At 31.5% G+C, this 19,041-nt stretch overlaps 2 protein-coding genes across 4 annotated transcripts in view; one reads left to right on the forward strand and one right to left on the reverse strand.

Annotated features, from left to right (window-relative positions):
* Nucleotides 1-19,041, reverse strand: part of LOC139489736 (sushi, von Willebrand factor type A, EGF and pentraxin domain-containing protein 1-like) — an 87,991-nt gene that overhangs the window by 28,895 nt on the left and 40,055 nt on the right. For 2 of the 3 annotated variants that reach the window (XM_071276494.1, XM_071276495.1), the window contains exons 3-4: nt 13,568-13,733; nt 13,029-13,145 (exon numbers count right to left, since the gene is read on the reverse strand). In XM_071276494.1, the coding sequence (XP_071132595.1) occupies nt 13,029-13,145; nt 13,568-13,733 (283 nt within the window). Of the gene's footprint in view, nt 1-13,028; nt 13,146-13,567; nt 13,734-17,367; nt 17,470-17,746; nt 17,791-19,041 lie in introns of those variants that run through there. The other variant, XM_071276493.1, reaches the window with a different exon arrangement.
* Nucleotides 17,826-19,041, forward strand: part of LOC139489737 (sushi, nidogen and EGF-like domain-containing protein 1) — a 30,032-nt gene continuing 28,816 nt past the window's right edge. Inside the window, exon 1 of the mRNA XM_071276496.1 lies at nt 17,826-17,908. Within this exon, the coding sequence (XP_071132597.1) occupies nt 17,870-17,908 (39 nt within the window). The 5' untranslated portion in view covers nt 17,826-17,869. The remainder of the gene's footprint in view (nt 17,909-19,041) is intronic.

Raw genomic sequence — 19,041 nt, forward strand, 5'->3', positions numbered from 1 at the left:
CTACTATTTGAAAAGCTACATTCTTATAATGCATTTATATATTATCTATAAACATTATTCGTATAAGGATCAGCCCAATAATGTTAGATCTGTTGTTCTTCCGGTATCCGAACGCATGCTACTGAGATATCATGGCACCAAATCGTCTTGCGCTGTGCCTGACGTGATAGACTACTCGACCACTACTAGTCTTTACAAATAATAAAGCTTTTGGAGGGTGTTACCTTTCCTTTCCGTTTTTTTATCTAGCGTCGCAACACAGTACATGATAAATAAGGCATGATGATAAAACTCTTACAGATCAGCTAAATTATCTTTCGCACAGGATCTTCCAAGTTAATGCAGGATGCAATCACATAAATAATTATATTTTAAGTACTTCTGAACCAGTGACAACTTTACATCAGATGTCATCCATCGGATCAGCAGTGATGGTGATTCAAGGCTGAAAACACATTCTGTATACAATTCGTCTAATCATCTGCCCGACAATGTCTTCATGTCATATATACCATGTACTGTATTATATATACACAAGACAGTTAATTGGTGCACGCCCCAGTTTTTTGTTGTTGAGAAATATGGATTTGGGTTTTGGTGTAAAAAAGGTGCGAAATATTATATTAGCGATCTGTGTATTGAATTGACTTTAATCCTCAATTACCAGAACTGTTCCAATTCCATTAGTTAGAATACTAATATAAAATATAACTTAGTTGTGCAGTTGATGAAATCGAGTTTCTTTTAGTCCCCGAGGTTATCTCTAGCTCAGTAGTCAGTACATCGGTACTGACATGATTGAACAAACTTTCCTAAAATTATCCGTTTATAAATTTTGAAATTATCAAGAAACTAAGGTTTCAACTCCCTCAGGCAAAGTTGAAATTAAATTAATTTGGCTATTTATTTTAGGTATTTTTTGTCTCTTCAACGGTTTCGGTACTTATACATCCTCGGATTTCAAATGTTTGGCTTTGAGCGTTCCTGATGAAAGTATATCCAGTAGAGCGCTTCGGAAGCATTAAATTTCTAAACGCGTTGTTTTCCATTATGATGAAATGGGATATCTTTTATCTCATTTTCAAGACTTGATTTTTAAACTTGTGATTATCAAAGTTGCATCTATTGCCAATTATTTGTATTCCTCATCTCAGATATGGCCTTAAACGCAGTCTCTCATCTCATTAACGCATCCATGAATTTTAGGTCACGATGACATATTTTTAGGACCCTCCTGACTTTTAAATACGCATCTTACTGACAACATATTATTTCTCCATGAGTTGTATCTCAGATATTAACTGAACACAAACTTTAATTGGTCACTGATATATGAAATGTAGGCCACGATTACCTTATTTTTATCAGCACCCCTTGGTTATTCAATACTCATCTATTAACAAAATGCCATGAATTATGGATTTTATCTTTGTGACCGACAGATAAAACACTATATCCCTTCATATGATTTTATATGCGCATGTGCAGAAAGTGAAAAGTTGAGGTTTTTTATCTCGGATATATTTTTGCTAAAAGTATAGAATTATAGACATTCAAAAGCAGAATTTTTGCAAACGGATTACTGAAACAGTTTTATTTGGTGTCTTGGTGCTTAATTCGATTGATTTTGAGAGATTTTTGAGTTAGACCAGTAAAATCAACGATACCTCAAATATGAGTAATTCTCAGGAGTTAGGAGAAAGTACTCGGTGTCCAAATGAAACAGTGGTAACAGCGGAAATTCACAATGAGGAGATAGAATCGAGCAATGTGAGTACCAGTATAAATAACTCTTGTAATAACAGTAACATAAGAAAACGCCCAGCTTCTGGAAACTCTGATATATCCGATAATAAACGTTCTAGAAATCAAACACCTGTGAGTAAAGATGAGAAAAGCAAACCAAAACCTAAACCGAAAGCTAAAAGTGAAATGAAAGAGCTAAAAGATATGATGCTAGGACTAACAGATAGTATGAACAATATGTGTATTTCGTTAACTCAACGCATAGACTCATTAGAGAAAAATATGTCAATAGAAATAACACAACTCATTGAAGAAAAGGTAAAAGTAGAAATCGACCAGGTGAGACAAGATTTTAATGATCAATTTAACAACTTTAAAGATCAGATAAAAGGGCTGGAGGCAAAAGTTAGTACTCAAGTCAAATCGTATTCAGATGTGGTAAAACAAAATAACTGTAATGTGATAATCCGTAATCTACAAGAGGACCCTAGAGAGGAGTCGAATACAAGTATTTTGAAAAAAACTGTTATTTCGTTAGTGCGGGATGGTTTAAATCTTAAGGATGTTTTTATTGAAAGTGTTTCTAGAAAGAAAAGTCACAATAGTAAGCCGGGTGTAATTGTTGCAGCTGTAAGCAACAGTGACCAAAAAAGGGAGCTTATGAAAGCAAAGCGTAATTTGAAGAACGTACATAAATTCAAGGATGTGTACATCGAGAATGATATGTCATACTCTGAGAGGAGAAATGAAGCAAACTTCCGCACTCTGATAAGAGCGTTTCAACACGAAAATCAGGCCTTTACTATGAACGGTGGCCGAATTGTGAAGGTACATCATAACAACCAATCGTCAGTGGCAAGTGGTAAGGGCGGAGAAGGCAAACAGAACGAATCCGTCAATGGACGAAATGTACATCAAAATGAAGGAAACAACGGCCAACGACAAGGATACAGCAATCGTGGAAATATTAGAGGAGGTGGACGCGGAAGAGGGCGTGGTAAAAAATTCCAATAGGTTACATGCGGATTTTGGAATGTGAACGGATGGAATTGTGACAGGAACAGTGATAAATTTAAACTTGTGTGTGCATGTTTAAATAATAAAGAGCTGCATATTCTGGGTATCGCAGAAACACATCTGGTTAAGAACAATACAATTAGTGTTGATGGATATACGTGGTTTGGTCATAACCGAATAGGCATTCATATACGCGCAAAGGCCGGCTCTGGCGGAGTAGGATTTTTGGTTCGAAATGATCTGATGGAGCTTTTTAACGTTATAGTTGTGGAAGACTCAATAGACGGTATATGTTGGCTTAAGTTCGAGGATAAGTTAAATTTGGACAATATTTTCTATACCTGTGTAGTTTATTTGCCACCAGAAAATTCAACGCGCGCCGTGAATGTACATGAATTTTTAGAATCGCTAATGTCACAAATGTATACGATTCCAAAGGGTAATCAGTTTTATTTATGTGGAGATTTTAATTCAAGATGTGGTGATTTAAATGACTTTGTTGAAGGTATAGATACCTTGCCAGAGAGACAAGTAGTTGATTATAAAACTAATAAATACGGCAGCATTTTCTGTGAATTTTTAGCGGACATTAACTGTTGTATGTTGAACGGTAGGAATAATAGTCACAATGACTATACCTATGTATCGACAAGAGGATTAAGTGTTGTTGACTATTGTATAGTGCCATACGAAATGTTAAAATCCTTTGATAGGTTTGAAGTCAGGCGCGTTTCTGCGCTTATTGAAGATGTGGACATTATCGGTATTGTAGACCCGACACGGTGTATGCCAGACCATTCTTTACTCAGTTGGTCAATGCACTTGAACATTCATGTTGATGAAAACACCGAGCCAAAAGACAATGCGGCTAGCTTTAAAACCAAATATGACCTTGGGAAAATACCCGACGACTGGTTAAATAGTGAATCATTTATATTGGATATAGATCGTATACTATGTACACTAGAAGAGTCTGAAGCTAATCAGTGTGATATTGACAAAACATATGAAAGCTTTATTAATAGTATCAAGTCGGAAATGTCGGAAAAAATCCCTAATAAGATCATTCAAATTAGCAACGGTTCCAGTAATAAGCATCGGAGAATCAAGAAACCTTGGTGGAGTACAGAATTAACAGACCTTTGGAACGAGGTGTGCAAATCGGAAACTATGTATCTTAAAACCAAAAGTTGTCATTCTAAAAAACAGTTCCGCCATTTATTTTGTCAAAACAGGAAATTATTTGACAAAAATGTACAACAGGCAAAGCGTCGTTATTGGTATAAAATGCAGGATGATTTGACCAGTTCATGTGATAATCCGAAAGAATTTTGGCGTAAAATTGGAAAGATAGGCATTGGTGCAGAAAGGCAACGTAACATACCGATGGAAATAAATTTAGAAGATGGTTCGGTATCAACAGATCCAATTTCAGTTTTGAATAAATGGAAAAATGATTTTTCTTCAATGTTAAATGTAGAAAATTGTATACAGCCTTCTGAAAATGTCGGCTCTAAAGATCAAGATAAATGTGATTATTTATTGGATTGCGAAATTACAAGTGAGGAAATATTTAATGTAATAAAAAAGGCTAAAAATGGGAAGGCGCCCGGTCTTGATGAGCTACCAGTAGAAGTGTTGAAAAACCAAACTGCTTTATCATTTTTAGTTCGTTTGTTTAATGTGTGTTACAATACGGGAAAGGTCCCTGTTCTATGGGCCAAAGGTGTAATTGTACCAGTACCGAAATGTTCGTCGTCTGACCCCAGAGATCCTCTTTCATATCGTGGAATAACTTTAGCTCCAGCTACTTACAAGTTGTACTGTGGTGTTCTTGACTGTCGTTTGCGGGAAAAGTTTGATGCATCGGATATTATCCACGATGAGCAGAATGGTTTCCGAAAAGATCGTAACACCATTGATCACCTTTTGTCTATAACTAGTATAATAGAGTCTAGAAAACTACGTAAACAGTCTACATATGCTGCTTTTATTGACTTTAAAAAGGCATACGATACTATAAATAGAGCATTGTTATTTAGCAAATTAGAGTTACTTGGTGTTAGTTCTAAAATGATAAAGGCATTAAGATCTTTGTATAATAATGTTCAGTCTTGTATTAAGTTGAATGGTATTTTATCTGACTGGTTCCCTGTTAATACTGGTTTGAAACAAGGGTGTATAATTTCACCATTATTGTTTAATTTTTTCATTAATGATTTAATTGATGAAGTCAAAAAGTTAAATGTTGGTATTAGCATAGGTGAAGAAAAAGTGTGTATAATGTTATATGCAGACGATGTAGTTTTCTTAACAGATAGTGAAAGTGAATTACAAATCATTTTGAATACTTTAGAATGTTGGTGTGATAAAAACATGATAAAGGTTAATTTAGAAAAATCAAAAGTTATGCATTTTAGAACACCTTCTGTGCCATGTACTAATTTTCCTTTTGTTTTTAATGGAAAATGTGTTGATAAAGTATCAAATTATACATATTTAGGTTTATTATTAACCGAACATTTGAGTTATGAGGATATGGCAAAAACAGTTGCCAAATCTGCCAGTAGGGCATTAGGGTTACTAATAGCAAAATGTAAAGCTCATGGTGGTTTTCAATATGATGTATTTACAAAATTGTTCAATTCAATTGTATGGTCAGTGATTGACTATGGTGCCTCTATTTGGGGTTCTAAAGAATTTTCATGTATAAACGCTGTTAAACATAAGGCTATGAGATTTTTTATGGGAGTGGGTAGATATACCCCTAACTTAGCACTTTATGGAGATATGGGATGGAAACCATGTATTGTTAAACAATGGTCTTCCATATTTAGGACATGGTCACGATTTAATAAGATGTCTAATTGTAGACTTAATAAGAAAATTTTTCTTTGGAGTAATAATATCAGTTATAATAAAGTAAAAAATTGGAACTGTAGAGTGAATACAAAGTTTAAAGAACTTGATCTTAATCAGTATTGTAATATTGAATGTATTTTGAGCAAGTCTGTTATTAAAGATATTGAAAACAAACTATTTATTATGTACCAAAATAATTGGCATTTAAATTTACTAGCTAATGAAAGCAGTAAATTGCGTACTTACAGGCTATTTAAATCAAAATATTGTACAGAAAAATATTTAAGTATTACTATGCCCGGTAAATATAGAAGTGCATATGCTAAATTTAGAGCAGGTGTTGCTCCGATTAAAATTGAAACTGGCAGATATGAAGGTATAGATGTAAATGAAAGGTTCTGTTTTAATTGTAGAAAGAATGATTTGAATATAATTGAAGATGAAAAACATGTTTTATTAGAATGCCCAGAATATGCAGATTTGCGAACGATATTTTTTAACAGTGTATGTAATATAGAAAGTAGTTTTAGTAATTTAAGTAATGAAGAAAAGTTTTTATTTATGTTTCATGATGATAGAGTTTTACAGCCAAAATCTGCCATGAAGTACTTTTTAAGAGAAAGTGTATTTTATACTCGTAATAAGTGTTTATAATGTTGTTTGTTTTCTTTTGTATAATTGTTTTTAATAGTATGGTGTTTTATGCTAAGATATATTAATATATGTAATAGATGTAATATCAATGTATTTTAATCTGTGTTTTTACAGTCTCTCATAACTCTTTTTAGAGTGGCTCTTTTATAAACTGTTAATATTATATTGTGTTGTATATCAAATGTTTTAAAGAGGTGAGACTCTAATAAATTATTTGTTTGTTTGTTTTTGTTGTTCAAAAACTTCCTTTGACAAAAGATATAAAAATCTTTAAGCAAACAAATGTCAAATTATTCCCCTCAATAAAGGTTGAGAAATCATGGACATTATAATATTTTCATTTCTATTCGGTTTTGGTGAAAATTAAAAATATCAACAAACAGTCATAACAGTATGAATGGAGCTTTGTATGATATTTAACAATGAATTATGCCCAAAACGAGAAGGGTCAACTTGAACTTACTTCCAGTTAAGAGAAATATTGATAATTGTTAAAAGGCTCATGGTGACTTCACGATGGAAGACAACAAAACAATACAAACGTTAAATTTTGGGGTTTTACAATGTATATATTGAAATTAATATTGTATCATGTACATTTACTCCACATCCCTTCATATTTTCATTAGGTAAACGACGAACTTGAATACTTCTTATATACTACAACTAAATATCAGAAAGTTCAGACAGTATAGCAATTCATTCTCATCGTAACAGCTGAGAAATCTTCGACAAAATGTGTTTATTTGTATTTGTTTGCAGTAAAATTGCAAAGAATTAACAATTTCAGAGGTTTGAAAATCACTTTCAGTTACTGAAACATGTTACCTATAAAAACACCTAGAGATCGTTTACGTTGAAAACAAACAAAACAATGGTAAATATATCAAATAGTTATTATAACAAAAAGAATGCAAATTATAAATCATATCCTTCGTTCTGACGACGAGTAGTTGTAAGAACATGTTACCATGTTTTACATTTCTAAAAATAACCTGATCTTGGTATTTCCAAAATATGGGTCATGCATTCTGTGCAAAATAAAACATTGAACATTTATAAATATGTTAAAGTTTATTTTTGACATCTTGAAAAGATAAAAATATTTTGATACAAAAGTAATATATACTTTTCACGTCTTTGATCTTTGGAAATATCTTTTTTTTATCTGTATTTTGACCTCTCTACCTAAAAATTTCTTTGCATGCAGACGTTTAAAAATTGCTGGTTTTATCCAACGCAATAATAGGTTGGAATGTTGTTTTCAATTTAAGGGGGCTCGCGGGTCTAAATCATTTTTTTGGATTTAATATAGGATTTTGCAATATTTTTCTATAAATGAACTTTATCTTATACTTAATAGAAAAATGAAATAAAAAAATGGGGTCACCGTTCATTTACGCTCACAATCTGCCTTCGAAAGAAGCATACATTTTTTTAAATTTCCTTTTTTTCTGTTGAACTAATAAGAGAAATAACGGTAATATCGAAATAAAAAAAGAACTAAATAACAGAAATCGCTCAAATTTTACAATTATTTAGTTTATGTACAGCTTATTCGAAAACAACAATAAAAATATAGGTCACCGATGAGTTAAAAAAGATATTTCAATTTCAATGCCAAAAAATTGCATTTTTGCACCAAAGGGAGATAATTTGGATCTTTTTCAATGATATCTATATTTTAAAATGTCACCTGCGGCCAACACGAATTGATTTTTTTGGAATATTTTTTGTACCATATGATAAAGTAACAACTACGAAAGGTAATAAGTAAAATTTGTAATGAAAAATAAATATTTTTTTTTCTTCTGAAAATCTTATACTCGCGAGCCTCCTTAAACTTGTTTTTATATATATATATATATAACATCGTAAGGTTGATTTTCTAGTCACTTTTTATATATATATATATATACATATATATATTGACTCTTTATTGACTCTTTAAATTCAAAAGTTTATCTAAAAATGAGGGTACTTTTTATACGGGCTTCCAAATACCGTTTCGATCCCTAACATCACCGAAGAGACATTTATTGTCGAAATTCGGATCTGGTGTACTAAAAAAATATTGACATCGTATGTTTGTGGCATAACATCGTGGCCACAAGTAAAATTATTTTTCTGTTTAGTATTACATTTATATTAAGATCCATTTTGTTACATCTTGTGATCAATTTTATTTGGCAATCGCCAATGGCAGTCAGCAGGGTTAAAGAACATCAGTTGTTCGACCTGTTAGTCAAATGCGTTTTGTTTAAATATACTTTTTCACTTTTTTGCTCTTTTGGAAAATGTTGTGTGTGCTGTTTTTAGATCCTTCTACAACGAAATTTGTTTTACATGCACACGTATAAAAATTGCGGTTTTTATCCAACGCAATCATAGGTTTGAACGTAAGTTTTCAATTTAGACTCGTTTATATATATACATATATATACAACTCGTTTAAACATCAACCCAACAATGTTAGATCTGTAAATTTGCTTGAAGCCCAGGTGGTCGTGTGGTCTAGCGGGACGGCTGCCGTGCGGGCAATTTGGTGTCACGATATCTCAGTAGTATGGGTTCGAATCCCGGCGAGGGAAGATCATAAAGTTCGCGAAAGCAAATTTACAGATCTAACATTGTTGGGTTGATGTTTAGACGAGTTGTATATACATTATGTACACAGCCATATGTATCACCATCATTGCTGGTGATCCGATGGATAATTCTGTTGTAGAGTTGTCACTGACTCAGACGTACTTATATATATTCATATATATATATATACAACTCGTCTAAACATCAACCCAACAATGTTAGATCTGTTAATTTGCTTTCGCAAATGTTTTGTTCTTCCCTCGCCGGGATTCGAACCCATGCTAATGAGCTATCGTGACACCAAATCGCCTGCACTGTAGCCGTCCCGCTAGACCACACGACACCTTGGCTTCATAAAAAACGAAGATTTCGGTGGCCGGGTGTTACCTTTCCAGGTCAGTTTTAATCTAGCGTCGTACTACAGTACATGATATATAAGGCATGAAGATGTTATTGTTACAGATCAGCTAAATTATCTATAGTAAAGGATCCTACAAATTAATGTAAGTTACAGTCACAGAAAATAATTATATTTATAAGTACGTCTGAGTCAGTGACATCTCTACAACAGATGTATCCATCGGATCGCCATCAATGATGGTGATACATGGTTGTGTACATAATGTATATACACTCGTCTTAATATCAACCCAACAATGTTAGATCTGTAAATTTGCTTTCCCAAATTTTTTGGTTCTTCCCTCGCCCGGATTCGAACCCATGCTACTGTGATATCGTGACACCAAATCGCCTGCACTGCAGCCGTCCCGCTAGATATATATATATATATATATATGTGTTACGATGTTACGATGTTACGATGTCTACAATATATATATTTTTTTGTAATTATTTTATTTTTGATGATGAAACATGTGAAATTACATAGTACAGTATTCGATACACATTTTAAAAATAAAGTAATACTTGATAAATCAATTAAGTCATATGGATATAATAAGATATATAGATATAAATATTACAAAAAGATTTTGTTAATTAATCAAATAAGTTAAATAAAAGCTGCTTCTAACAAATGCCATTTCTGATCCATTTTTACTTTTTGTACAGGGGTTAAGAAACATACAGAGTATTTTTCTATATTAATCCAATATTTTAAATATTCTACCCCACCACATTTTGTGGGGGATATGTTCTTACATCTACATTTGTATATATAATATTTGAAATACAACAAAATATTGTTAACTATTTTACTGTTGACAAAATCCTCAGACACACCTAAAATGACTTCTTTTGCACTGAAAGGCAGGAGAATGCCATAATTTTTAATCCAATCTATAACGGATAGCCAGAAGTTTTGTGATACATTACATTCCCAAAAAATGTGAAAAATATTTTCTTTAATTTCTGAACAAAAAGTACAAAGTTCAGTTTCTTTTAATTTACATTTCAATAAAAATGAATTACATGGTAGAATCCTATGAACAATCTTAAATTGGAAGTTTTGCAAAAAAGAGTTTCTGGTTATGATGAAGGGCATGGAATAAATAGCATTCCAATCCTCAATCTGCATATTTAAATCTCTATCCCATTTTTCACGGGAAGATAAAGATAACACTTTATTATCCTCCAAAAATAATGTATAGAAAAATTTACAAGATTTTGGTTCCTTTTTAACTTTATCAATAATTTATTTTCAATATTTTCCAGTTTTGAACTACCTTCTAATATACTTTTCCATCTCTTTGGAATCGCACTTAAAATACTATAAAATTCTACAAAATTAGTATTGATATCATACTTTTTTTTAAATTCATCATATGAGAATAATGTATTATTATCTGACATAAGATCATTAATGAAGAATATACTATTTTCAACATATTTGAACCTCAAAATCATCTTGCCATCTATTTTGATGTTTGGATTCAGCCATATGGACTGGGTCAAAATTTCAGTATTGTTTTCAGCTTTAAGCTTATTTTTTAACTTGGAAAAATTTACCAGGATATCATGCCAAAATGGATTAACTTTTTCTGCTAAATAAAGTAAACCTTCCTGACTTAAGTGTAAAATCTTGTCCCCCCCAAATTTTTGTATATAACTAAGTAGCAAGACTTTCCAAGGAGAGTAGTTTTGGGGATCTAATAATTTATACAGCCAAGACATTTTTACACTATAGCAAAAATAATAAATATTGGGCATCTTAAGACCACCATCACAGTGTTCGGACATTATCACTGCCCTTTTCACTTTATCAGGTTTTCCTTTCCATAAAAAGTTAAAAAATATATTCTGAATCTCCCTCAAAACCCCTTCTGGGGGGTTAGGAAGGACAGTCAGAACTTGGACCAAAATGGGAAGTGCTAAAGTCTTAATAACTACAACCCTCCCAATATATGTCAGTTCTCTATAAGCCCAAGTATTGAGTAATGACTTGATACTGTTTATCTTGGCTGTAAAATTACATAGAGTTTTATCCATTTTAGCAAGTTCAAACCATATACCTAGTAGTTTAAACCTCCCAGAATGGTTCCAAACAAGATTTTTTTCTGGCAAAAGTTTTTCCATACTACCCTTTTTTGACCCAATCCATACGGCTTCGGTTTTGTCAACATTACACCTAAGTCCAGCACATTCTGAAAATTTATCAAACAAGTATAAACACTGATTTAGGGATTTTTGGTTACCATCCAGGACTACGGAAGAGTCATCAGCGTATTGACTCAACAGAAATTCAGAGTCATTAATTGTTACACCTGCAACCTCAGGGTCATTTTTAATAGCTGCACTTAGTAATTCTAGCACTAAAATAAATAGGTAAGGAGACAGAGGATCCCCTTGACGGACCCCCCTTTTTAATGAAAAAAATTCTGAAATATAACCATTATTCAACACAGCACTAGAAGCATCACAGTAGCAAGCCTTAATCCAATTTATAAATGTATGGTCAAATCCATAAAACTGCAAAGCCTCATATATGAAAGACCATTCGACTGTGTCGAAAGCTTTTTCAAAATCGACTAAAAGTAAAAGTCCAGGAATGTCGTCTTCTTCCATCTTTTCCATTAGATCATAAATAAATCTAGTACATTCGCCAATATACCTACCTTTAAGAAAACCTTTTTGTGTTTGACTAATTATATTTACCAAGACCTTTTTAAATCTATTTGCTAGACTGGCTGTAGCTATCTTATAGTCTACACACAGCAGTGTGATAGGTCGCCAGTTCTTAAGATAAAACTTTGACTTACCCTCCTTTGGTATACAGGTAATGAGTCCCTGTCTTTGAGTGATAGAGAACTTTCCATACTCTAAAGCCTCATTTAAACATCTTACTAGTGGAAATTTAATATCATTCCAGAAAAATTTATAAAACTCAACAGTGAAGCCATCTATACCAGGTGATTTAGAGTTCTTCATATGTTTAAGAGAAGACAGACATTCCTGTACTGATAAAGGTCCTTCACATGATTTCACCTCTTCCTCAATAGGTTTTGTAATAAAAGGATTGTCATGCTGAAGAAATGTGCTCCTGTGAGTCTCAAGTAACAATGGGTTAGAACTAGTATACAATTTTTTATAAAATTGTTTTTGTTCATTTCTAATAATACATGGATCCGTTATCTCAGATTCGTCCTCCAGAATAAGTTTGGGAATAATTTTTTCTGTATAATGTTTTTTTTCCAAATTACAAAAATAGTTACTTCCCTTTTCCCCCTCTACTTGCCATCTTGCCTTTACTCTTGTAATTATCCCTTTAACATTTTTTTCTCTTATTACTTTTAATTCTAGTTCCAACCCTTCCTTTCTTGTTGTACTGATGGCAAGTTATTCTCTATGAGTTTTTTTATCTAATAATGATATCTTGTATAATAATTCTTTTTCTTTATTATTTTGTTCCTTCTTCCGGAAAGACGAAAATGAGATTGCAGATCCACGAACTTTCAACTTAATCATATCCCACAAAAGCTGATAGCTTATATTAAACTGTTTGTCCTCTGTCTCAATATCAATAGATGGATCAGACTCATATTCTTCAATGACAGTTTTGATATCCCCTTTAACTTTTTCAATAAACTCAGTTTCCTTCAAAAGACAATATATATATTAACTATCATATTCAACATCTGATACACGACAATTTTTTTTTCCACACGTATTTTTTAGAACTATTAAATGTGAAAAATACTAACGTAGACTCAGTAGAGGATAGATGAATAAGCTGATTATCATTACAATAACGTCCACAATCGTCTGCCGTTTTCTTCTCTTCAAAGGTGTTGCTAGTTCTTTAGTAATTGCTAAAGAACCTAATAATGAGAAAAATGATTGTACGTAAATTGATCAAAACTGAATTATATTGTCTATTTCAAACTGTCATAGAAGAAAAAATGTATATGTGAATGCGTATGATTTTGATCGAAGTTGAATTATAAAAACATAATAACTATTTTCAGATATAACTTTCAAAAAACGAAATGGCAATCTTAAGAATTTTAAAGATTTTGTTGATGCTTATTTTAAGCGATGCTATAACTAACTAATAATATAAATATTGGAACACATATATTCTCTGATGATCAAGCAGGCTTATTCTTTTTTTGTGTGTGGATACTATCATAGTTTTATCGAAATCTCACAATAAAGATACATAACATGAAGTTTAGAACATAGTTTGTTTTCCCGTTCAATTTGACTTTTTATTGATTAATGTACATAAATTTAGACTTACAATCTTTATCTTCAACCGTCCATTGTCCTCTTTGACAGAATGCACAGGAAAACTCATTTGTAAATTCGCATTTAACTGTCAATTTTGTACCATGAGGAATATCATCGTTAACGTTTGAATGAGCTGGTTGAACATGAAAATGTTCAGTCAATGCAGATACTGGACACTATAAACATACACATAAAAAAGATGTAATGTAAAGGCAAATACCGGACACAGTTATAAGATATACACATGCAAAATGAACTCCGAAGAAATATACCGGATCCAATATTATAATTGAACACATATGAAAACGTACACTAAAGAAAGATAATGGACACTATCAAACATTTGCACGAAAAAGTTCTGTCAAGGCAGATACTGGACATTATAATCAGTAACATTATAACGTCAAACACGCGACTCTCAACTAGAGTTGATGTGAACCTTGCCATGCAGTCATATGACCTCAAATATGTGGGTTGTTTTTAAATACATATATAAGTAAGCAATGCATGTGGTTGTTAAATTTTATATATCCTTTTTTGTGCTTCTTTGTTAAATGTTTGTTTGTTTTTGTTCTGATTGAGATTGTGACATGCAGATGTTTGTTATATCCCTATTTAGACAATTACCTATTATGTCTGTTTTATTAACTCATCTATATAAATATAAAGGAATGTGATGCGACTGTCCTACTAATACGAGGTTTAGCGCTATAAAAACCGGTTCAATCCACCATTTTCTTCATTTGAAAATGCCTGTACCAAGTCAGGAATATGATAGTTGTTGTCAATTTGTTTGATGTGTTTTATCATTTGATTTTGCCATTTGATTAGGGATTTTCCGTTTTAAATTTTCCTCGGAGTTCAGTATTTTTGTGAGTTTATTAGTTACACATACACATATAAATTTTACTATAAAGAAAGATACGGGACACTCTCCACTGTTAAACATGTATATGAGAATGTTTTGTCAAGGCAGATACCGGATCCTATAACTAAACACGAAAAATGTACTCTTAAAACAGAAAAGGGATACTATTAATATACGCATGAAAATGTTCTTTCAAGAATGATACTGTATACTATAGACACACACATGAACATGTTCTATGAAGCAAATACATGACCCTATAAACATTCACTGATGAGTCTTTTGTAGACGAAACCCGCGTCTGACGCAAATACAAAATGTCAATCCTGGTATATAAGATGTATTTATATGTAAATATAAAGGCTTTTCACCCTCAGGAATATATTACGTAGATTTAGCGAAACGTTTAGATATATTTGGTCATCAATCCTCGCGTGTCATTGATGAGTCTTTTGTAAACGAAAGGAAACGGATTAATATAAGCTAAAAGCTTGTTTCTGGATCCTATTAATTATACACTTGTTTTATTATGTAAAATTTAGCTTGTTTCTCTATTGTCATAAAAATTCATAATATCTAATAAAATTAATAGATTTAGCTAACAAAGTCCTTATATTTCAATAAGGTAACTTTATTTGTTAGTGGAAAATTGTTTAATGTTAATTAGGCTTAAATTAAATATTGTTTGCTTTCCCCTCTCTGTGATTAAAGTAAGATAACTCTGGTCAATTTTCCTAACAGTCAATCATTATGGGAAGATGATATAGTTCTGTTTTTCATTTATAGTCTTTTTCAGAAAAGTTCTAATTGTTTTGGGTAGATCCTACTTACAATTTTACACTCTAGCATTCAACATCAGTTAGAAGCTTCTGGAATAAATTGGTGGCTATGGTGTACTGTTTTGTGTTTGTGCGTATGTGTGTTTGTGTTAGGCGTTATTACACTTCTTTCATGTATTTGTCTTAAGGGATTGAGTAGAGCAGATAAGTTATATCAGCTTTCTGCTTCATTTGAGTTCTGGCATAATGGTATACACCATATCGATCTTAGAAACAAATGACTTTACGAGTAGAAGGACGAATGCTGTTGGACAGTTTGTGATGCATACTATAACTTGAAACATATTTTTGACAGCACAAATAATGTTTTTTCACCGGCATATTGTACCTCAAATTAAAAGTAGGAAAACAGTGTTTTTTTTTAATAATTTTCAGGATATTGCTTTAATAGAGAACAATTTTATGAATACTTGGAAGATGCCTTTTCTGTGACATAGTCACTTGTTTCAGAATATTCTCCCCTATATACCTTAATGGTATATTAAAGTATAATGAAGGAAATTTTATTCTGTAAGGAATGCCTGTGAACTGTGATTTAGAGTAGATTTTCTCATCACTCTAAGAAAGTTAGTGATGATGAAGTCAGATTTGACCTTGCTTATTTTTGACGTATGAACACGGTATGAAAAAAAATATTTATAAGATAACAAAATAATTCTTTATATTGGTATATATTAATTTTAAACATTTCAAAACAAATAAAATAGATTATAGATATACATAAATGTCTTTGATAAACTAATGAAAAAATACGAGTATCTAGTACATTACAGATTTTGTAACGATTTTAAATTCAAGAAAATAACCCTACATGTATAAGATGTAATTATAACCCTGTTCAAGGTAGACAATCAACATATTGACTTTCTGAAATTGAACATAGACTCATAGTTCAAAGGAATATAACTCTTGTATACAAATGACACATCAATCGAATTATTTAGCTGTGAATGTGTGCGCCATCTTCAAGGAAGATTCTAAATTATCAATATAACCATAAGTTGTTGATCTATAGATACTGACGACTAATGAATGCTAACCACAGTAAAGAATATTTGTTTGAAACTTTTTAACACTTACTCCGAAAAATGCTCGACCTACTTGACTTTCAAAGCTCATAATTAACGTGTTTACACACTGATATAATATGGTTGTTAAACATTACAAACCTGTAATCGTAAAAGACACTATACACCTCGTGTGCTTGCATTAACTTATCCAAAAATATATTTATTTCAAGCCTAAATATTTCGACATGTTGTTTACATTTAATAAATTTTAGAGTTCTAATTGTGTCACAAAATCGGTTAAGATTTGACTAAATACCTATTTCCCGATATGGTCAGGTAAATTTGCTATGTAATTGCCTATTTTTATACTTTACTGTACGTGAATTTAATTAATAAAATATGTTTACACTAAAAGAAACGCGTGTACGGCGAAAATAAAAAAGTTCACTCGTGGTATTTATTATATTTTTTTCACAACACGAATAAAGCAAGAAAAAACTGACAAAGAACTCTTTTTATTTTGTTAATTTAATATTAAACATAGTCGATATTCGAATCAAACATTTTAAATAACATTTTAGTTCTTACATCAACGTTAACCATATCAGCTCTATTTCACGTATCAAATATAAGCTAAAAGAACCCGGCAAGGAATTGGTTTTCGTCCCGAATGAAGGCTGCTAATAATATCATTATTGTTTGACGTTTATTTTACTTTGAGTCACTGCACTAACAAACAAATCTCTAATTCACCGGCATTGTAATAGACTCCTTGTTACTTTAATGCAATTTAATTAAGATGATCGACAACGTGCATTATTTGTAAAGTTGATAAGGATTATTTATCCACAAGGCCTTGGTATCTTCAAATGAACTTTTGTTTTAGTCAAACAATACAACAGCTCTATTTGCAGACTTACTTCAAAGTCTTTGAATTATATATTAATTCGGATATCGGTTATCTAATATAACAAAAATTACGAAATTTTATTTGGTGTCTTCATAGATCAGTTTGTTATCCAGGTGCCCTTGTCTTAGACTGTATACAAAGAAAAGTTTGGATTTTTGTTAATACATTTATCAAATAACTTACATGTTTCTCGTTTGCTCCAAACACATTTGTGGAAAACAATGTAACAAGAGCAAACAACAGCTTTACCATCCACATGCTGTATCTAAATGATAGATAATTGTCCTAAAAGTGAATTGAAAAAAATAAGTTAACAAAAGGTTTAACAATCATCGTTTCGAAGCACAGGTTTTGATGGTGTATATCCCTTTGTTCGGTTATATGAAATTGGCAATTATTTGACGAAAATGTAAGTATAACCTATGAATATTGAACTGCGTAAAAACTTATAAAAGTGGATGATGCTTTCTTTATAAAGTATTACTTTCCAATTTTAAAATACTATATTGATGAAGTGCTAATAAGTTTCAAAAAGTAAATTACATTTTTAAATTTAACTTACCCTTAAACACTATAGTACATATTGATCAATTTCCCAAATGAGTACGTCGTCTCGTTAGAGGAAGTCATATGATGCAGGATGCAAATACATAAGTAGATATAATAAGATTTGTATATTTTCCAAATGCACCATTGGTTTGTGTGTATTCGTCAACGGAAAATGGTAAGTTAACATTTTATAAATTAATACTTAAAAACAAAGCCCAATGTGTATAGGATATATCTTTATATGAAAATTATGATTTTTGAAGTAGCATAAAATAAAATTAAAAAAATGAATAAATTGTATGTCTTGTTGAATGTTTTCATAGCGAAAACAAAAACATGCATGTATTTTTCTATCTTTCTGTGTTTTCTTTTTGTAAGCGTTTTGATATTTTGGAATGAACGAGGGAGGACGAATATCTGTTGTATTAACAGTAAAATTTATCTTCTTTTATGTCTTTGACAAGTTATTTTCCTTAACATGTAACAAACTATAAATGCAGACAAAAGCTATAAACGTCTATCGATTTAAAAAAAAAATGAGTATGTATAGAAAAATCTGCACAAAAGGGTATTTCGAAACAAAAATTAACTGAAAGAAAATGATATTTAAAAAGAGAAAACAGAATAAAAAAAAAACTATTGCACAAAAAATCAGACCAAGCCAACAACCAAAATTGAAAATCCTCCAAAATATAGCCTATAAAATCAACATATAGTCGAGATTTGTATTGGGAATGTCGCCTGGGCGCTATCATTGACTTTTTAACAAACTGCAAGTGTTCCACTCTTACGAAAATGAATTGAAATATTTTTTTTGGAGAGGAGATGAGAGGGGGTTGTTGTTGTTAAAACAAGGTTAACATTTTATTTTTAAACTGTGACAGAATAATACTAAAAATTGGTTCAATCTTATACCTTCTACTAAACCAATGGCGTCCTTTGGTTTATCTCGGATTTAATATCGAGAAAATGAGAAAATCAGTTTGATCTGAGGATATGGATTTATCGAAAATAAGTGGCAAATTGGTACAATTTATCTCATTATGAAATATAAATGGCAAGAGTCTAGACAATTTCTGTGCATGTACCCATGAATAACTGTCAACTGCGCTGCAGGTAGAGACTTTTAGGAAATATATTTCATTATCTGAATTTGATCTGCATATCGAATTTTAACGGAATTAGAATTAAAGATATATTGTGGTCAATTGTAAAAGTGCATGTTCCAAAAGCTTCATTATTGGGACCTAATTAAAAGATAAAGATACAAGTTTATTTTTTCCATTTAAAAGGTTTGGAACAAACCCC

This window comes from Mytilus edulis, chromosome 9 (genome assembly GCF_963676685.1).
Source record: "Mytilus edulis chromosome 9, xbMytEdul2.2, whole genome shotgun sequence".
NCBI classification, from domain to species: Eukaryota; Metazoa; Mollusca; class Bivalvia; order Mytilida; family Mytilidae; genus Mytilus; species Mytilus edulis.